Source organism: Zea mays, chromosome 4, assembly GCF_902167145.1.
Source record: "Zea mays cultivar B73 chromosome 4, Zm-B73-REFERENCE-NAM-5.0, whole genome shotgun sequence".
Taxonomy (NCBI): domain Eukaryota; kingdom Viridiplantae; phylum Streptophyta; class Magnoliopsida; order Poales; family Poaceae; genus Zea; species Zea mays.
Genome location: NC_050099.1, coordinates 61,114,034 through 61,131,317, shown reverse-complemented (window position 1 = coordinate 61,131,317; position 17,284 = coordinate 61,114,034). Strand labels below are relative to the sequence as shown.

Here is a 17,284-nt window from a genome sequence, read left to right as displayed (position 1 = left end):
GTTTTTCTTTTCTCGTCTACTTGTTTCATCTTGGTTGGTTGGCATGCCATCGTAGGCATTTGTAGCTACTATTTAATCTTTACGCCTCTTTGTTCATGCTAACTTCTTCTCTTGTTTTTTTTTCTCTGTCGCAGATTGATCTTCGCCGGGCTAACAATTGTGGAATCATGCTTACCAAAGTCAAAATGCCACTGCCTGACCTAATGGTAAGGTTCTATCTTCCACAACTATTTTCTTACTATGTTAATTTACTATTGGTGTAACATATTCCTTCTGTGCCTCCTTTGGTACAGTGTTGTTGCCTTGTTGGTGTTTTTTTGTTGATAAAAGTTCAAAGTGGGGACCTCCCCTGCTGCATTTTTCGCTCAAAAAATTGGTGTAACATACTGAAACATGCATATCGTAGCTGGCTATAATTGTTGGGGAGTATAATAACGGTCATAAACAGTTTTTATTTAACATGGCAAAGTTAGTGGGAACAGCTAATGTGTTGTGTGGTATGTCATTGGCATCCAGTGGAAGTAATCTAGAAGGAATTAAGAAGTACACTCTTGTTGATTATTCTAACTTAACACTCTTGTTCCTTTATTCACAGAATCACTTAATACCTTTGTTAGTAACACTCTTTTTCTCCTTTTCTTTGTTTTTCTTGATCTTTTACCTTTTTTTGGAGCACAGAGTGCAATTCTGGCTCTGGATGATACTGTTCTGGATGCTGACCAGGTGGAGAACCTTATTAAGTTCACTCCAACTAAAGATGAAATTGAACTTCTAAAGGTAACCAAGGTCACTCAGGTTCTAGTCTGGTGTTAATTCTAAAACATTATTATATGTTGAAACCAAGAATGTTTGGGATATGATTACCAGGGTTACAAAGGAGACAAGCAAGTTCTTGGAGAATGTGAGCAGGTAACTTGTTTTCTTTAGTTTATTTTACTGCTTTACATCTGAAGTTAGAACTTATGTATATACATGCCCTTTTGTGGGATGGCTTCCATTGAAGTCAGTGTTCCATGAAAACTGAACTTATGAAAAATGTGTTAGATTCTGATGTACATCTTTGTGCTGCAGTTCTTTATGGAGCTTATGAAATTACCACGTGTAGAATCTAAGCTGAGAGTTTTCTCATTTAAGATTCAATTCCGTTCCCAGGTTTGGCAATTGGTTTCTTTTCTTGCAATCATGAAATGTACTGTTTTGCTTTGCCCTTGTAATACTAATATTTTGTCCCTTTTCTAATTATTTTCAGGTTTCTGACCTTAAGCGGAACCTGAACATTGTTAATTCTTCAGCAGAAGAGGTTAGGCACTTTATATTGATTGAAAATTAATATTAACATACAGATATTAATTTCATGTATTTGTTATAATGTTTATAGATACGAGGTTCAGTCAAGTTGAAAAGGATTATGCAGACAATTCTTTCTCTCGGAAATGCATTGAACCAAGGCACTGCTAGAGGTAAGCAAAATTGTGAATTGATACTTCTTAAGGAGTTCCATAAACACAATTCCTTTTAGAATGCAAGGTGGCATCTGATGCACCATCATGTCTCTGCCATTTAGATTCTAGACACATCAAGTAAAAAAAGATTTGTCTTGCAACCATATCCATGACATTTTTTTCGAAAGCAGGAGAAGTGTACATTGTTAGCATGAGCTATATTAGGCATGGATCTTCGTATGTTTGGTAGGTCCCTTGGGTTTGGGTAGTGGATGGCAGCACAGGCTTGTTGCCTTGTGCGCCTCCTCCCTGTTTGGTAGTAGATGGCAGCACATGCTTTGCCTTGTGCGCCTCCTCCCTGTATGGTTAGTTGATTGTATTAGGCAAGGATCTCCCTGATTGGACTGTTTCTTATTCCAGTGAGCATCCTTGCCTATATGTACCTGAGCCTTGCTCTCAATAATCATTCACCAATTCCCCTAGTCCACTGTCTCACATGGTATCAGAGATACGGGTTCCACCTCGGATTTCGCTTCCCTCCCTCTAGCGCGCCGGTTCTTCACCGTGCAGCACCATGTCTGGCTCCACGCCGACATTGCCCAAGGGCGAACCCGCCAAGGAGAAGGCAGCTGTCGCCACCATCCTCATCCACCAGCTTGCCTCGACCACCATCACCGACGTTCCGTCATGACGCTGTCGCTCGCCGGGCCCTGGAAGCGGCCAGCGCCGCTGCTCTGGAAAGGCAACAAGCCTATGCCACGGCCTTGCTCGCCTAGCCACCGCAGAGGAAGAAGCCTGCGCCGCCGCCAGCGCCCGCGACGCCGCCCTCGCGCGTGCAGATCGGGAGCGGGCCGCCGCTAAGGCCGCTGCCGCTGCCCTCACTTCTTCGTCCGATGAAGGCGTCTCCTCTACACCTGCGCTAGCGGATCTCCATGGTGACATGCTGCTGCAGGAGGCAGCCGCCCTCCTCAGCCTCCACGCCCAGGCCATTGCCGTCAACAACATCTGGAGCCTCGTCCCTATCGTCCTCGACATCGACTCTGATAGTTTCAACCGTTAGCGCGACAGTTTTTACTGACCCTCGGCAAGTTCTCTCTCCAGGCTCACGTCCATCTTGACACTCCGGTCCCCTCCCCGAATTGGGATCGGATGGACTGCATCAAGTCTCAAATTCAGCTTGTGACACCTGGCTTGCTGTCGAGTCCCAGGGTGGCACTACTCGTGACACCTGGCTTGCTGTCGAGTCCCAGTTCCTTAGGAATCGGGAGATACGTGCCATCCAGCTTGTGACACGGTTCCGCAACTTCGTCCAGGGCGACCTTCCCATCGCCGAGTACTGTCGTCGCCTCAAGAAGATGGCTGATGACCTCAACGCCCTCGAGGAAATCGTCTCCGACCGCACTCTCGTCCTCAACGTGATCCGCGGTCTTAACGACGTCGGCGCCCTCCTTCGTCGTGCTCGACCCTTCCCCTCCTTCCTCGACGTCCACAAGGATCTCACTCTATAGGAGCTCACCATGACGAACCAGGAGCCCGCCTCCTCCTGTCGGTGCTCTCGTCGCCACCACCAAACCCTCACAGCAGTCCCCACAGCGATCCGGATTCAACTTCGGGGGGGGGGGGGGGGCTACCAACGGGAACACCAAACGTCGCACCAAGTGTGGCGGCGGCAATAGTGGTGGACTACAATAGCAGTAGTAGCACCGCCCTAGCGGCGGGCAGCAACAGCAGGACAATGCGCAACCGCAGTTCAGTGCCAAAACTGCGGCGCCACCAGCTGTTCTCTGGCCCTCTGTCTACAATCTATGGACAGGGACCATCCACATGTGGCCTGACCCGCGTCCTCCCTTGGCTCCACCTCGTTCTCAGCAGCATACTTTCATCGACATCTGCTCCTCCAACACCAACTGAGGGGGTCGGCCTGTGGGCTGCACTGGGGTTCTATCACCCCATGGTCGACCTGCCCTCCTGGGACACCCATTCGCTGGCCTCTGCTTTCAGCATGGAGGCAATGCAATAGCCCCTGAACTTCGAGTGGTACTTCGACTCAGGTGCTACTTCCCACATGACTTCTTCGAGCAATCTTTCACATATCTTTTCCCCGTGGTATCCTACTCCTTCATCTATTGTTGTCAGTAATGGTTCCCTTCTTCCCATAGTTGTCATCGGTTCCACTGCACTACCTCACTCTTTATTTCTTCATAATATTCTCGTGTCTCCACAGATTATTAAAAATATTATTTCCGTTTGCCAATTTACTATCGACAACAATTGCTCTGTTGAGTTTGACCCTGCTGGTTGTTCTGTGAAGGATCTGCAAACTCGGAACGTGATCGTCAGGTGCAATAGCTCCGGGGCTTTGTACCCCTTGCACCTCCATCTAGCTCAGTCCTTGGTCGCCAAGTCCACCTCACCCTTATGGCATCGCCGTCTCGGTCATCCTGGTCATGAAACTTTGTCGAAGCTCGCGTCCACTGTGCCCCTTCACTTATAGGATTCCTCAGATTTATGCCATGCTTGTCAGTTAGGGTGCCAGGTTCGCTTACCCTTTCACGCGTCTACCTCTCGTGCGTCTAATAAGTTTGATCTTATACATTGTGACCTATGGACATCTCCAGTCGTCAGTGTATCTGGTTATAAATATTGTTTGGTCATTCTTGATGATTGCACACATTATTTGTGGACTTTTCCTCTTCGTGTTAAATCTGACACTTTCAACACTCTCGCGGCCTTCATTGCCTACGCCTCTACACAGGTCGACGCCTCTGTGAAGGCCTTCCAGTGCGACAATGGCCGCGAGTTTGATAACTCTAGCACTCGCACCTTTCTCCACAGCAGGGCATCCATCTTCGCATGTCTTGCCCCTACACCTCGCCCCAGAACGGTAAAGCTGAATGCATCATTCGGTCCATCAATAATGTTGTTCGTTCTCTACTGTTCCAGGCGTCCATGCCTCCTTCCTATTAGGTCGCGGCCCTCTCCACCGCGACCGAGCTGATCAACATTTTGCCAACCAACACAAAGCATTCTGTTGCTTTGATCTCTCCTCCAATCACACCATCATTTCCAGGCATGTCATCTTTGATGAAACTACATTTCCCTTTGCTGATCATGATGGACCACGCTCCCTGCGGTTTTTGAGTTTCTTGGTACTCCTCACACTGTGCTTGATCCTATTGGACCACAACATAAGCTTTTTCCTACAGGAACTCTTCCCGGGGATCTTGGAGTGTCAGCAGACACCACGGTGCCGCCTCTTGTGTCGACACCCGCGCTGTACATCCCACCAGGACGACGCTGTCTGACCTCCTCCACGCCATGCACAGACTTGACGACCTTCACGCCATGCGCCGCCTCGCCGACGTCCTCTTCCATGCCATGCGTGACAACGTCATCATCACCTGCTGCTTTGTCGCCAGGCACCTGCACGCGAAGTCCTCCGCCGGGATTCCCGCCTCTCCAGGCCTCAACGCGTGTCATCACCAATGTATACACGCGCCGGGAACGCGTGGCGACCGAACCATCTCCAACATCAGCACCACCGTCATCCCCTCCACTGTTGCTACCCAAGGGTGCGGTTGCTGTCCAGCCAGTAACCAACTTGCACCCGATGGCGACACGAGCCAAGCGTCGCTTTCGCATTCCAGCACTGTTCCATGCTGCACACCTCTCCCCGGTGCCCAAGACCTATCGTGGTGGCCTCGGTGACCCGAGTTGGCGCACCGCCATGGAGGAGGAGCATGCTGCCCTTCTCGAGAATCATACTTGGGACCACGTACCTCGACCACCTCATGCCAATGTGGTGACAGGCAAATGGGTCTTCAAGCACAAATTTCATGCAGACGAGACACTGAAGCGGTACAAGGCACGCTGGGTTCTTCAGGTTTTACCTAACGCCTAGGTGTGGATTTCTCAGAGACATTCAGTCCTGTGGTGAAGCCAGCTACAGTTCACACAGTTCTCTCTCTGGCACTGGCCCGTGCACCAGCTTAATGTGAAGAATGCTTTTCTGCATGGCACTCTGTCGGAGACAGTATACTATGCTCAGCTGTCCGGATTTGAAGACCCCACACATCTTGATTTTGTTTGCCGATTGAACAAGTCACTCTATGGGTTGAAGCAGGCTCCTTATGCATGGTTCAGTCGGGTTGCCACATACTTGCTCTCCATTGGGTTTGTTGAAGCCAAGTCGGACACTTCACTTTTTGTCTTCCAGCGTTGTTCTGACACTGCCTATTTGCTGCTATATGTCGATGACATCATCCTCATCGCTTCCTCGTCTGCCCTCCTATGCCGGACTATCTCGGCCCTGCAGCAGGAGTTCGCCATGAAGGATCTCGGTGTTCTGTATCACTTCCTTGGTATGCATGTTCAGCCCTCAGGAGATGGTCTTTTCTCTCAGAAGCAGTACATGATTGAGCTTCTTGATCGCACAGGGATGTCAGATTGCAAGCCTTGTCTGACACCGGTTGACATCAACCCGAAGGTTGCCTCTGCAGATGGTGAGCTAGTGACCGACGCTTCAGACTTCCGCAGTCTTGCTGGTGCCCTACAATGGCTGACATTCACCCGACCTGATATTGCCTATGCTATTCAGCAAGTTTGTCTTCACATGCATGCTGACATTCACACCTTGCTGCCCTGAAGAGGATTCTTCGATATATTCACGACACTCTTGATCTTGACTTTCTGCTATGACCATCCACAACGACTGATTTGGTGGTTTACACTGATGCTGATTGGGCTGGCTGCCCAGATACGCGCAGGTCCACCTCGGGCTATGCTGCGTTCCTTGGTGGCAACCTGATTTCCTAGTCTTCCAAGCGTCAGAACACCGTCTCGAGGTCTAGTGCTGAAGCTGAGTATCGAGGTGTGTGGTTGCGCCAGCTCCTCTTGGAACTCCATGCCCCTCTCCGTCGTGCTACTCTAGTGTATTGCGGCAACATCAGTGCTGTTTACATGTCTTCCAACCCCGTCCAGCATCAACGCACCAAGCACATCGAGATTGATCTTCACTTCTTCAGAGAACGGGTTGCTGCCGGTGATCTTCGTGCCCTGCATGTGCTGACGACATCACAGTATGCAAACATCTTCACCAAGAGCCTCCCATCCTCAATCTTCATCGAATTCAGGATCAGTCTGAACATGCGCAGTGGCTGACGATCTGACTGCCGGGCGGGGGGGGGGGGTAGCATGAGCTATATTCAGCATGGATCTTCCTATGTTTGGTAGGTCCCTTGGGTTTGGGTAGTGGATGGCAGCACAGGCTCGTTGCCTTCTGTGCCTCCTCCCTATGGCCATGTTTGAGAGAGTTCCACTAGCTCCAGATTCACGAAAACAGATCCAGATTCATTTTTTTAGCCAAACGCTTTTGGAGCCAGCAGCCCCACCGTGGATCTGCTCCATCAAAACAATGGACCTGCCCCTAGATTTGGTGAAACACCTCAAGGGGTGCTCCACCAAATCTAAATTTGGTAGAGTTGGAGAAAATTACCCATCATGCCACTTGTTCGTTTGTTCTTCTTTCTCACGACCGAGCGTCGAATGCGGCTGAGGGTCAGCGCTGCGCGCGCCGCACTGACCTCCATCCTGCGCATGAGCTCATGGGGAAGAAGAGCGCGTGGATTTTTTTTTCCATTTTTCACCTGACACATGGGTTTAGGTTGGCAGTGAAGAGAGGGAGGTGAAGCTGTACCAAAAACCTCTAGCTCTACTAGTGGAGCTGCTCCACGGTGAATACCAGATCAAGATTTATATTTTCAGTCCATGGAGCTCTGCCGAACTGGCACTATACATGTAATCCTGTCCTCTGGACTTCAGCAAGGAATATAATTCAGCTTCTTCAAGCTCTATCAACCAAGAAACATATTTATGACCATATGCTACTTGGATCTTTGGCTTACACCATACACCATACTGCTTGTTTCTATTGACATTAGTTGATGTGCCCTTAAAGGTGCAACCATTCCTATGTTTCCATGTCCACCATACTACTGAAATAACCAATTTTGAGCCCCTTGAGATGTTGTTTAGCAACCTGCTGCAAGGCTTGACGCCACCATTTCTGGGGTACATCCACCTAAGACCAACTCCAGCAGTCGCCGTAACCCGCTCCGCATCCGTAAAATGCATGCCCATTCCTACTGTTCACGCTTCCAGCAATAACCGTATCCGAACGCAAAAAAAGGAGGCCATGGTCGACGCTCCCTATTGCACCGTGTTCTCCCTCATCTCCTCACTGCAACCGCCACGTTCCAGAAACAGAGCGTCGTCTCTTCTGGCCGTGGCGCTCACGGTACCTGTCACGTCCGACTGCAAGGATATGGAGCCAAAAGCGGAGCGTTGCTGGAAACAACACATCACTCAGGGCGTACATGGCTGCTGGAGCGGCGGGCAAAAATACGGATACGGAGTCCCCATTGCTGGAGTTGGTCTTAGGGCTTGTTCGGTTAGAGGTGAATTGAGGGGGATTGGAGAGGATTAAATCCCCTCCTATATATTTGTATAGGAAGGGATTTAATCCCCCTAACTGAACAAGCCCTTATGTGTTATTTCAGTGAAGACTGATGCATGATATTTGAGTTATCATTATGTAGAAGTAAAATTCCATTAATTGTATTTTCAAGATATTTTGTGAAGTATTATTTTTCTCCTTGAGGGTATGTGATAATTGGCTAGTGAGTTATCTTAATGCTCATAACCCATAGAACAATGATTATTGATAACTAGCCATTAGTAAGCATCATTATATTTTCATTTAAAAAGGAATATTGGTCTTATTGATGCTAAGTGACAACAATTTTACTTTGTGTGGTGACTGAACACTAATCAAATGAAGCTTAGTCTGACTTGATACATGCTACTAACTGTACCTCGCCATCCTGCTGTGAAGCCTAATTAGTAATTAATATTTTCTTCATAAATGGTGGTGCAACATCATATGGTCTGTTTTATTTTAAAGGGATCAATATGTTTAGTTATTGCCTGGTGAATTTGTTGTGATGACAAGTTGTATTTACTTAATTTAATTTGCCACACCTTTTTTTTCTTGTGTCATATCTGCAAATTATATTTTTTTCTCTTGTTCTTCATGAATGCAGTATGGTCCCTTTCGTTTTTTGTAGGTTCTGCTGTTGGTTTCAGGTTGGATAGCTTGCTTAAACTTAGTGACACCCGTGCTCGTAACAATAAGATGACTTTAATGCACTATTTATCTAAGGTACCCCTCTAGTCATATTTTTATACAATTCTCACTTTTGGATCCACTGCTCTACTGCACAAAAGCTAAGCGGAGTTATTTGTCTAATTGGGCTAAGTGCGAAACCTGAATTTTCAATCTCACATGCTGTTCAAGAGTTATATGGTTAGATTTTTATTAGTGGAAGGCACAAACTGGTAGCTAAGTATAAATTAATCTGGTTTCAGAGTGCCTACTTCCCAAATTTAAGATGTTTACGTGGATCATTTTTCAATTGCACTTGTCCTACTGGTTCTGCAATTTATTGAGTTTAATTTTCCATTTCATGTGTTCCACTGCACTTTGGGAACTACATACCTTGTAACAGTCTATTTTGGAACTTCTGTTCTTAATATAATAATTCACAGCTCTTCTGCGCGTTTGGGGAAAAATGTAGAAAGAGTAAAAATGCCCTGTTACCTAGAGCATTATACTCAGTTGCAATGCTTGACCTAGAAACCATTGGCTATTTGCGAGCACTCCAAGATAGAAGGTTGCTACCAGGAAACACTGCAAATCCTTCTGTAGAGCGTCTATGCATGAATCTGAATAAAAAAATGCACTTACAAGCAAGGAAGAAGATTTCACAATCTGCAGCACATGCTGTAATGTGTATTTTAAATATTTCATTATCCTCTTCACCGATGTCCAATATTGAGTGGTTGGCGCATACAAAAATTGGCATACCTTGTTTTAACTGAATAGCTCAAAGCAGGTTGAGTCAAGGTCAAATATTGTAAAGCTCCAACAATACTTCTGTATCTTGTTGATTATTCTAACTCAACAACTCTCCACTGTTGATACTCAGTTTAGAGAGGTGTAGTAATGGGTTTTTACAGTTCATACCAACTCTTTTGAGAATAGCAGTAGCATATTTACTTTGAGAGAGGTGGATGCCACTGCTGACCAAGTACTTCAATAAATAAAACAGTGCATTGGTCCAAGATCTTTGAAAGCAAAATCTGTTCTCAGATTTTTGAGCAAGGCTGAAACAACATCCTATGAAGAGCTTCTACAATAATATTATCCACATATGCCAACAACAAAAAACATAGTAATTCCATCTTTAAAAATGAACAAAGAAGTATCAGCCTTAGATGAATGAAAACCCAATTTTAGTAGCTGTTCACTGAGCCTGGAGTACCAAGCAGGCCATAGATGGCTTTGTCCAACTTGTAAATGTAGTGTGGCTGTATCTTGTTCTTATAGTCTGGTGGTTGTTTCATGTAAACATATTACTCGAGAATGGCATAAAGATGCATAATGTCAAGCTACCTCAAGGACCATCCTCTAGTCATATCAATAGACGAGATGATTATGATAGTAACTTCTTTAACCACACGACTAAAAGTATCCTCGTAATCTATGCCATATCTCTGATTAAAACCTTTTGCTACTAGTCTAGCCTTGTCTCTGTCTAGAGTACCGTCAGCCTTTCATTTCATTTTGTATACCCATTTGTAGTCTATTACATTTTTAGTTCCTTTAGGTGGAACCAAATGCTAGATCTTGTTTTTAGCTCGTGCTTCAAATAGCATCCATAGCATACTTCCAATTTCTATCTTCTAATGCCTCATACATATCTTGAGGTTCTCTAGTAGAAGTTAGACGCCCATACTTTATTCGTTTCAGTGTGCCATCTTGCAGCCTTGTACGGGGCTTTGGTCTGTGTAAACCGGTGCTGTGACCTGTGGGTGGTTCTAGTTCTGATACTATTGTTGGCGTATGGAATGACTCTGGAGGTGCTGCTTGAGATGGCTGCCTCTTAGGTCGACGCTTATAGGTTATAAGTGGTGTGCTAGCCTTCTATTGTATTTTGCTCCTGGACATCAGACTGTTGCTGTATATCAGCTAAAATCAACACAAGTTCCTGCTGCAACACATATTCTATCATTGTGGTTGAAATATCACCAGATTCGACCCGTTGTTCATCATTAGCATTTTCCCTTGAGTCATCCTTCATACAAATATGAGATCATCCAGAATTTCACCATTAACAATAGATATTTATTGATAATGTATATCAAAATTCACCATATTTTAGAAGTAGATGAATGGAGTAAGTTGGGAAGGCAAAAGATTGATTTCTAATCACAGCAGCGCACCAGCATTAGAATGAAGTTCTCTGGAGGGAAAGAGTTCTTCATCAAAAGCAACATCACGAGAAATGTATATGTGGCCAGTGGATACCTCTAGACACTTGCAACCTTTATGTTTATTGTTGTATCCAAGGAAGACAACATAGCCCTAAAAACAAGTTTGCGAGTATTATATGGCAAATTAAGCTAGCAAGCACACTCAAACACCTTAAGAATGGAATAATCTAGGAATTGTTTAAAGAGTTAAATGCATCGTGACCCCTGAATTTGTCAAGGGATGTCACTTAGGTCCACGAACTTTGAAAGTGTATTTCTAGGTCCTTGAACTTGTTAAGTGATATACCACACATCCCTAACTTTGTAAAAACGGTGCATCGTAGGTCCATTTCTGGACCATACCGACCACTGAGGTGTGTCACTTAACAAGTTCAAGGACCTAGAAATACATTTTCAAAGTTCGTGGACCTAAGTGGCATTCTTGGACAAGTTTAGGACCCGTTCATGCATTTAGCTCCTGTTTAAGCAATCATTCTAGAGGTGTTGAGTAATCGAGTTTTGAGGAACTGCAGTTGATAAGATATGTTATAGTAGCAAAAGCTTTATCCTAGAATTTGAGCGGCATAGATGCGTGAGCTAGAAGAGATAAGCCAACCTCAATAATATGTTTGTGCTTTCTCTCAGTTGAACTGTTGTACTGGTGACTGGTGTGCATGAGGGCATGATACATTCCCTATTTTGGTGAAGAACGAGTTTAACCTTTGATACTAGCCTCCCTATTCAGTTTGCATTGCTATGATTTTAGTGTCAAAGAGACGTTCAACCAAATTTCAGAACTCGGTGAATTTTTGAAAAACTTCAGTCTTGAATTTAAGCAAATACACCCAAGTGAACTTGTTGAAATCGTCTATAAAAGTGACAATATTTTTTCGACCAACATACTCTGGAGTAGGACCCCAAACATCATAAAACATTATATCTAAAGGTTTTTTTGAAGCGCAATGGCAGGATCTCTGCCTTTCAATTAAGATAGGGAAAGAGTTTATGTACATGGTTAAATTAAAAAAACCTCCCTCAGAACAGGGCGTCAGGCAGCACAAAGGTGCAATAAAACCAAAATAACTCTTAAGAATCTACACTTCCCAGGTTAAGGCTCTTATCTGTTGCTCGATGTCCTCTTTCGCTCTAGAGGCAACTTGTGTTACCGTTTCAAAAGCGTCGGTGAAGATCCTTCTATTCCATTCTTTCTAGATGTTCCAAATAGTGTAAATCACTACCCCATTGAATCACCTTCTCTCACTTTTTGGAATCTTGGCTTGGGATTCCTCCCACCACCGGATCAACTTGCTAGGCTCCTCTGACGGAATGATTAAATTTTCGTCGAAATGCACCCAAGCCAGGGTGAGGCTCCAAACTGATTTGGTAAAAGGGCAAAGCAATGCCAAATGGATACATGTTTCTAGTCAGGGATGCAACAGGTTTGAAACCCGCGGGTAGAGGGTTTTCAAAACCCGCATCCGCGTGTTTTATATTAAACTTGCACCCGTACCCGTTACTCGTGACGGATACAATATGCTACCAATACCTGCGACTCGCGAGTATACCCGCGGACACATAATTATACACATATATTTATATATATCATCTATATATACATATATTTTTAGACACATATAAATATACATATACAAATATGTATATATAGAATATATACACACATATATAATTACATACACACACACACACACATATATATATATATATATATATCCCATTGCGGGTACGCGGGTTTGCGGGCATGGGTATAATATTTTCATACCCGCGAGAAAAAACCCGTCGGGTTGAGAATCAAACCCACACTCGTAACCACGGGTACAAACTCACACCCAAACTCGCACCCTATAGGGTTTTTACCTGCAGGCACACGGGTAAAATGTGCCCGTTGCCATCCCTATTTTAGTGGCCCATCACATAGAGCGCAGTGATCTTGGTGAGGCCAGCCCCTTTGTAAATCGTTCGTGGTGAGTACTTTCTCCCTTGCCATTGTCCATGCGAAAACCTTGCACTTGTTTTCAGCATATGCTTTCTAGATTAGGCTGGACCGAAAAGACCCGAAGGAGCCTCTAAACTGAATACGGTATGCTGAGCAAGTGGAGTATGTTTCGTCTGTCATCCATCTCTAGAGAATGGAGTCCCTCATATGCCAGGTGTAAGGTGACTGTCATGGGTCTCGTTCCAAAGGGAGATGAACTCCTGTATTTGGGATGCAGTGGTGATTCGGCCTCGCAGTGCATTGATCCAATGATTATCTCGGAGCTCCATGTAGATTGATTCGTTTTTCATCCCGGACATCGCAAAGGGACTAGGTGCTAAGTGGCGTGCTCCTCTTCATCAAGCCATGCGTCATGCCAGAAACAACATTTATGGCCATCTCCAATGACAACCTTTGTTGAGGCAGTGAAAAGTGCTCGATCAGTGTTGTCTGTCGGGGTATCCATGCCAACCCATGGTTTGGTATCATCCACCCATTCCTTCCACAACCAACGAAGGCGTAACACTCTACCAAATTTATCAAGCTCCGGAATCCCTAACCCGCACAAGTCCTTTGGTCTTGTGATCGTTGTCCAATTCACTAAACAGTGACCTCCATTAGTGTTTTCTTCCCATTTCCAAAGGAAGGATCTTCTGATTCTGTCGATTCGCTTATGAGCCCAGTCCGCGAGCGGGAACACTGTCAGATGATAGGTTGGTATCGAAGAGAGGACCGTAGAGACAAGAGTGAGACCGTTGACTCTATTTAGCCACTTGCCTTTCCAACAAGGAAGTCTTTGAGCAATTCGTTTGATGAGCGGTTGAACGTGCACTTTCTTTAAGGGGCGTATATGAAGTTGCATGCCAAGGTAGCGGCAGGGGAAGGTTCTTTGACCCCATTGAAGGGCTCAAGGACATGGTCTAGATCGACATCCTCACAACGTATTGGGTGTACAAAGCTTTTTTCCAGGTTTATGTGGAGGCCAGAGAATTGCCCAAAAGCCTGGAGAATCACCACGACTGCTTGCATGTACTGCCTGACTGGGTTTAGAAAAATGGACGCATCATCCGCGTATAGCGAGGTTCTCCATCTAGCCGTCTCACGGGGCAACAAGGATAATGTGCCTTGGTCGGTTGCTAGGTCAAGTATGCGTTGAAGAGGGTCCATAGCTAGGATGAATAGCAATGGCGAGAGGGGATCTCCCTGGCGCACACCCCTGGCATGGTAAAGTTTTGGACCTGGCCGACCGTTTATGAGCACTGTGGAGGTGGCCGTGCGGAAGAGGGACACCCATTTGCGCCACCGCTGACCAAAGCTCAGAGCACGTAGGACTTCAATGATGTAGCTCTAGTTGATTGTGTCAAAAGCCTTATGGATGGCGAGCTTCGTGAAGAGTGCATGCGACTTATGCTTGTGCATTTCCCTAATGGTGGATTGCACATAAAGGGAATTATCATGGATGTTTCTTTTCATGATGAAGGCACTATGGCAGTTGGAAACCATAGCATTTAGGTGGGGGGCGAGTCTGTTGGCCAGTAGCTTGGCGAGGATTTTAACAATACTATGAATAAGGCTGATAGGCCTGGAATATGTGATCTTAAGAGCCTCGATTTTCTTTGGGAGCAGGACAATATTAGTTGAGTTTAACAACTCGAATCCTTGGGAATTAAGTTGGTATAGACAATTGAGTGCGGTTGTCAAATCATTCCCGATGATGCCCCAACATGTCTTAAAAAAGGCACCTGTGTAGTCATCTAGACCCGGTGCCTTGTCAAACACATGGAGAAGACGGTACACCGAATTTCGTCATGAGTGAATGTCAATTCTAGCTGCTGGAGGTCCCACATTTCATATCCCAGCGCGGCAGCGCCTGCCAATCAATGGTCATGGTTCTAGTGACCGAAGTGCCCAGGTGCTCACTGAAGTAATCGTCGGCCACCTTCTCTTTCTCATGGTAAGAGAAAAACATGCCACCCTGAGACTGTAAGCAGTGGATGTAGTTTTTCCTTCTGTGAGCATTTGCTTTCAAGTGAAAAAGCTTGGTGTTGGCGTCTACACAGCAGATGTAAGTGAGCGTAGACACTAGTAGATATAGAATAGGTTAGTTGATGACTCTTTGCCTGTTGACAAGCATTACAAACTAACTCAGTATTTGACTCATTAGAACAATAGGTTTTGTCGAAATTGGCTAACTTTTAAACTATATGATGAGATGAATGACCAAGACGACTATTCCATTTGCGAGGGATCACCTTGACGGTGTCTAAAGCCCTTCTCCAAGAGTTTGGATAGAGGTTATCTTCACATCTACCGCGAACAAGAATTCTTGTATTTAGATCGTTAATAAAAAGTGATCAGAAAAATATCCAAGTGAGGCTTGATTATCAGAAAAAATTGATTATCAGAAGAAAAGCGATGGACAAACACAATTTTTTTTTGAGCTTTTGGAACATGGAGAACATTGTTAAGATGCAAGGGTTTAATAGGGTTATCAATAACATCATGACCAATATTGTAAATGTTCATACCTGCCTCGCTGGCGGTGAAGATCTGATCAATCCCATTGTATGTTTCGCGAGTAGTCAATTTGTCTTGATCATCAGTGAGGTGATCTGTGGCAGCAGTGTCGGTGTACCAATTTATGTCCATTCGATAGCTGTGAGTAGCTACTGTTGCACTCTTGGAGTTAGGAGTAATCTTCCTCGAATCAATCTGTACCCGTAGTCCAGGGCCGAATGACCTATCTTATCACAATCCTGGTAGGGAACTTGAGGTCTGTCAGGTCGCCGTCCTGTTGTTCCCATCCTCTAGAGTTGTTTTGGAAGCCTCTGCAACGGCCACCATGCCCCTGATCAAGTCCTTGACCAGGAGTCCAGGAGCATCACATCCATGTTGTGCAGTATTGCTGATAGCTGGGACTGTTCATGCAGCATATTCATCTTGCTTTCGAAAGAGAAGCTGCAAGTGCGCCTCCCCAAGCGAAACAGATTTAACTCGTGCACAAAGGGTGGACACCACTAGGTTGAACTTAGTCCCGCCAAGATGTATGAGACTAGTTCTTCATCAATTGGCTTCTTGGTAGATGCCATCTCATCTACAAGTGACTTCATCTTTGCAATATACTCAGAAGTTGACATCAGAAATTGACATGTTACCTTTTCGACTTGTTGCAAGTGCAATCCTTGTGTTGAATGTTCTTGCTCGAGAACATGCCACATAGGTATGCTCAAGGATACTCCACACCTGACTCATTGTGCATTTTTAGCTAGACATGTGCTGCATTGATGTCCTTCGTGTTTCTATCTGCTTTATTCATCTCATTTGTGTGTGACTATGTTTAATTAGAGCTGTTAGCTAAACACACTTAAACAATCCCTTTGTGGGATAAAGGGCTTTACAAGTTTTGTTCTGTTCTCGCCCTAATTTATAATCAGAATTTATATGTTTCAATCGTGTATTAATCTGTTAGTCATGTTTTTGCAGGTGCTTTCTGAGAAACTTCCAGAACTTCTAGATTTCCCGAAAGACTTGTCTAGCTTAGAGCTGGCAGCAAAGGTGTCAATTAAATGTAGTTTTTTGGCATTTGGCCACTTCAAATATTAATCATAAGTGATTTACTGATTCAGTTCTTGGAGAACTGATATAATGCAGATACAATTGAAGTCTTTAGCAGAGGAAATGCAGGCTGTCAACAAAGGACTCGAGAAAGTTGAGCAAGAGCTTACTACATCTGAAAATGATGGTCCTGTGTCAGAGATCTTCCGCAAGGTTGCTGTTACTAACCTTGAAGGTTTAGGAAGAATATTTCCAATAGTCTTTGTGTGTATATACAACCATAGTATGCAGCAATATGGACCTAGATGATAGGGGCCTTAACAGTGGCTACTACTACTGCATCTTTATAATCTCGTAACTGAACATGACTGTAGTACTTGTTAGATAGCTTGGAAACTCTAACCCTGATTAGGGTAGGCAATTATATAATATAGCACCTCCCGCTGTCGAAACTCTAGCTAGAGCAAATGTTGAGACTTGAGACTGAAGCGAAACTCTGAAAACAGTGAGGAGGGAAGATCATTGGCAAAGATGTCGACAAACTGCGAGCTTCTAGGGATGTGATGGACCTGGTCGTCCTCAACAGCAACACTCTCATGGACGAAGTTGAGGTCGATCTCAACGTGCTTCGTGCGTTGTTGCTGGACATGGTTGACGAAGAGGTAGACAACGTTGTTCTCGCAGTAGACCAAGGTGCTCCGGGAGAGAGCTATGGAGCTTATGAAGAAGCTGACGCAACCAACTCGCCTCAGCCACCCCATTAGTGACAACCCGATGCTCAGCTTTAGCAATGGAGCAGGAGACCATAGGCTGACGCTTGGAGCACCAAGGATCAAGTTGGCCCCAAGAAACACTGCATTGCCGGAGGTCGACCGGCGGGTGTTCGAGCACCAGGCCCGATCAACATCGGTGTAGACGAGCA

General features: G+C 45.2%; 1 protein-coding gene across 3 annotated transcripts in view; it reads left to right on the top strand.

Moving 5' to 3' along the window:
* The window catches only part of LOC103653301 (formin-like protein 6), a 48,347-nt gene that overhangs the window by 18,389 nt on the left and 12,674 nt on the right, over positions 1-17,284 (top strand). For 2 of the 3 annotated variants that reach the window (XR_565390.4, XM_008680239.2), the window contains exons 7-15: positions 135-206; positions 679-777; positions 868-909; positions 1,072-1,152; positions 1,250-1,300; positions 1,379-1,460; positions 8,567-8,661; positions 16,291-16,362; positions 16,459-16,575. Coding sequence is in view for 1 of the 3 variants with exons in the window: in XM_008680239.2 (XP_008678461.1) it covers positions 135-206; positions 679-777; positions 868-909; positions 1,072-1,152; positions 1,250-1,300; positions 1,379-1,460; positions 8,567-8,661; positions 16,291-16,362; positions 16,459-16,575 (711 nt within the window). In the remaining 2 variants the exon portion in view is untranslated. Of the gene's footprint in view, positions 1-134; positions 207-678; positions 778-867; positions 910-1,071; positions 1,153-1,249; positions 1,301-1,378; positions 1,461-8,566; positions 8,662-16,290; positions 16,363-16,433; positions 16,576-17,284 lie in introns of all 3 variants that reach the window. The other variant, XR_004857748.1, reaches the window with a different exon arrangement.